This window comes from Hipposideros armiger, unplaced genomic scaffold (assembly GCF_001890085.2).
Source record: "Hipposideros armiger isolate ML-2016 unplaced genomic scaffold, ASM189008v1 scaffold_1470, whole genome shotgun sequence".
Lineage (NCBI taxonomy): Eukaryota > Metazoa > Chordata > Mammalia > Chiroptera > Hipposideridae > Hipposideros > Hipposideros armiger.
The window spans coordinates 93313-97052 of record NW_017732820.1 but is presented as its reverse complement, the minus strand read 5'-3'; the positions used below and the strand labels follow the sequence as shown (position 1 = coordinate 97052).

General features: G+C 34.3%; 1 protein-coding gene across 1 annotated transcript in view; it reads right to left on the bottom strand.

The window, feature by feature from the left end:
* The window catches only part of FXR1 (FMR1 autosomal homolog 1), a 66121-nt gene that overhangs the window by 37078 nt on the left and 25303 nt on the right, over positions 1-3740 (bottom strand). The window contains exons 4-5 of the mRNA XM_019633994.1: positions 718-789; positions 136-284 (exon numbers count right to left, since the gene is read on the bottom strand). Coding sequence (XP_019489539.1) covers positions 136-284; positions 718-789 — 221 coding nt within the window. The remainder of the gene's footprint in view (positions 1-135; positions 285-717; positions 790-3740) is intronic.

Here is a 3740-nt window from a genome sequence, read left to right as displayed (position 1 = left end):
GACAGCAACTTGTCTGTTCCCCTCCCCCCAAATCCCCAGCACTGTTCCCATCCCCCCAATTCCCCAATAAAAATCTTAAAAAAAAAAAATCCTCTTAATTCACAAAGCAATTCAACAGTAAACAAAATTACTCACGCCTCTCTCAAATCTTCAGGGACATCCACTGTGCATTTAAAGAAGGTATTTTTTTTGACGGTTTTATTTTGATTGACAGGCCGAAGTCGTTCAAATGTGACAATTTCATTGTAAGTGGCATCACAAGCAGCATATTCAATGACATAAAACTAAAAGACAACAAAATACTTTAAAAATCCCATCTGAACAAAAATAATGAGCTTTAAATGAAGTTCTGATTACCTTGCTCAGCTTAAACAGTAACCCCCCCCACCTACCCCCCCCTCCCAGGGGAGGGGGGCATAAATACTAAGAACAGCTTAGTTACATCAATCTGATTTGCCTAGATTATAGGTTCTTAGGAGCATGAACCCTTGGGGGTCCTCACATGCTCAGGGTGTACCTCTGGAGAACAGCTTCTGTGTTTGCAAATTCAGAACACAAATGGAAATTAACAGTGTGATGAATTTTTGAAATGTGTGATCAACTATTTCTGAAGTAGACTTTTAGAAACAAAACAAAATTGGAGTAACATTTACAGAAACCAAGAGTTGAGGTATTTCCTTGGAAACTATTCACAAACCAAGTGTTAACATCACTTACTTCTCCTTTCATCATTCGAACTTTAGCCAACCACCATCCACAAGGTTCCTGGTCATTTGCTCTTGAATACACCTGGAGAGAAAAAACAAAGCCCTCATCCATTCATCCCAACAGATTTCAACGTTGTAAATAACGATTTATTATAAATACCAAGTCCCATTAAACTCAATAATTAAAAATGTTATTGAATTGTAACTGGTGTGCTAAATGTAGTTTCAGTTATGTAGGCTTAAATTTTACTACTGAAAAATGAAACAGCCGTTTTTGGGGGGCAAATTGGCTCTTTGAAAATTGAATTCAAATTCACGAAGCTTTACTAAGCATGAATATTATTTTAAAGAAATGCTTCTTACAAAACAGTTTTACATTAGTACAAAACAGGTCTTTCAGTTTGTTAACATTGTTCATTTCAAGCATTGTGTTTTGATGATTCAAGTATCAGAAGGATAAGCAAGAACTTACTAGGGATGTATTTTAAATTTGATATCTATAAGATGTTGAAGTCAAGAATTGTTTTCAGAAAGTGATAACCCCAATTTTAAAATTCCTTCGAGGCTATTACACTTAGATCCCTTGCTGAGGAACCTAGGTCAAATGTACTAGAAGTTTAGCTGAACAAAAAAATACACATTAGTCCATCTAGCAGAATATGTTAAGTATTTCACAAAACCTTCTATCTAAAAAAAATTGTATATGCTCTGTATCTATAATTATCAGAAAATGTTTATCATAATCCATTAGGAAAGTTTCTATTAGGGACTATTTATGGCAGCAGCTTTTTTGGTATATTTTCAACACAAGGGAAATTCGAGTGTGTGTGTGTGTGTGTGTGTGGGGGGGAGGCCTGAGAAGAAATGTCTAGGAAGTACCCCACAAAAATCTAGGTTTTATGAACTAAGGTTACCCGCCCCTATGGAGGTGGACAAAGAAAACCACCAATACATGTTAACAGCCATCTGTGAGATAAATGCAAACTATTATTGATAGGCAAATAGTTTTGGAAAGCCTGAAGCTTCTATCAAGATGATCTCAGTGATCTTGGAAATGGTGGGAATATCAAAACTGTAAATGAATAAGCCAAAGCCACATGATCAATTTTATTGTACACCATAATTAGGAAAAAAGCCCTAAGAAAAGATAGGCCTATATACAATTAGGTTACAGTGGACTCAATTTTAACTTTTGCATTTCTTTTGAGTAAATCTATTTCATGACTTTTATTCTTTCTCATAGATCTTCCAAAATAAAACAAGAAATTTTACTTTTTTAAAAAACACTAAAACTCACTTTATTTTGCAATTGGTATATGCATCCGGTGTGCCCTTTTATAAATGTAAGGTGGAATTTAGGGATCGTATTTTTCCTATTATCTTGAAACACTTTGCTATTTCATCATCATTCATCAATTATTGCCAACTATACTTTGAAAAAAAAAACAAACAATCTAAACAAAACAGAAGAATAATGATATCACCTGTAAGGAGACAATAGTAAAATATATCATTACTATTGCATCATCCTCTAGTTTCTTTACTGCATAGTGTTCCAAGAAAATAAAAGACTGGACACACCATTCTTGTATAGTCTGCTTTTGGCTATTGTTGGACAATTAAGGATTTTAGAATTTTTATTTTTCACCCATAATTGCAAAGAGAAGAAAATGTATAGAGGAAGGACTTTCACAGTTGTTAGAGGAATCAAGAGTGATGCAAAGAGACAGACAACATCACTCTAGATTCCAGTGATCAACATGAAATTATAAGTGGAATCTCAGACTATGAAGTCTTCAGGTGAAGACATCCTAGATGAATAGCCCAAACAATATACTCTGAAGGAGTAAAAGGAAAGTTAGTATTCTCACCCAGTTAATCATTCAACTGGGACTTCATTATACAAAATCCTGCACCAAGGACCATTCTGTTTTTCTAAAAGGACACATTAATAGTATTCTTTCATCTTTTATATCTGCATACCAAATGTACTTGATACAGTTCCTAAGTGGCCAAATGTCAAAGGCAGATGTTATACAAAAATTACTAGAAAAAAACAACATGATGAAGAAATGCAAAAAATTCAATGGATTAGTCAATTCAATTGGTTAAATATGAAAATGGTGTAATTATAGCACCAAGATGACTATGTTTGTTCAGTAAAATTAGAAGCCACCAAAAGATCCAAATATTCTTAAAAGTATTGCACTCTGATAATTCAGTGTAATTTAATTAAGAGTAAAATGAACCAGAAGAAATGATAAACTAGAACTTATTAGAGATGTATTTTAAATTTAATATCAGTATTTATAAGGTAGATATGTTTGGTTTTTGCATCGATAGCTGATAAGCAGTAATATTTAGAGAACTTTACTCATTTTAGGTATATATATTATCAAAACCAGGAAAATATGTAATAAAAAGTTGTATGTGCTATGTTTAAATGCTTACTAAGATATCTAATAATGTTGGCTATCACCATCCTTTTATTTCTACTTCTGTAAAATTATGTATTGGGTTGCCGGAAAAGTCAATGACATATTTTTTCTACGTTTTTTGTTGCAAAACTGCGCCGTGACTTTTCTGACAACACAATGAAATGACTTAAAAATATTTAAAAAACCAATAAATGTGGTATATTGGGCCCACATGATAAATGATGACTATTTTCCCCATTACCCTGAGGATTAAGAAAAACAAAAAGAAAACCCTAAGAATAAGAAGTTCTTGCCATAACTACAACCATGTGACCAGTAAAAAAAAAACGTTCTTGCAGATTACAAGTACCACCTCAGAAATGCAGTCCAGGCTAGACTGGAAATCTCTTGGTGATCAATCGGTAGTATTGTAGATGGGTGCCTCAAGCTTAAATGCTGAAAAAGACTGGTTTTAAAACTACCTAAATCCTGGGACCGGCCAAGTGGCGCGTTGGTTAAGAGCTGGCTTGGGATGCCAGAGGGCCTCGGTTCGGATCCCACATATGAGGGCCAGTGACACTGCCCTCCACAGCTAAGATGCTGAACAACAGCTCAA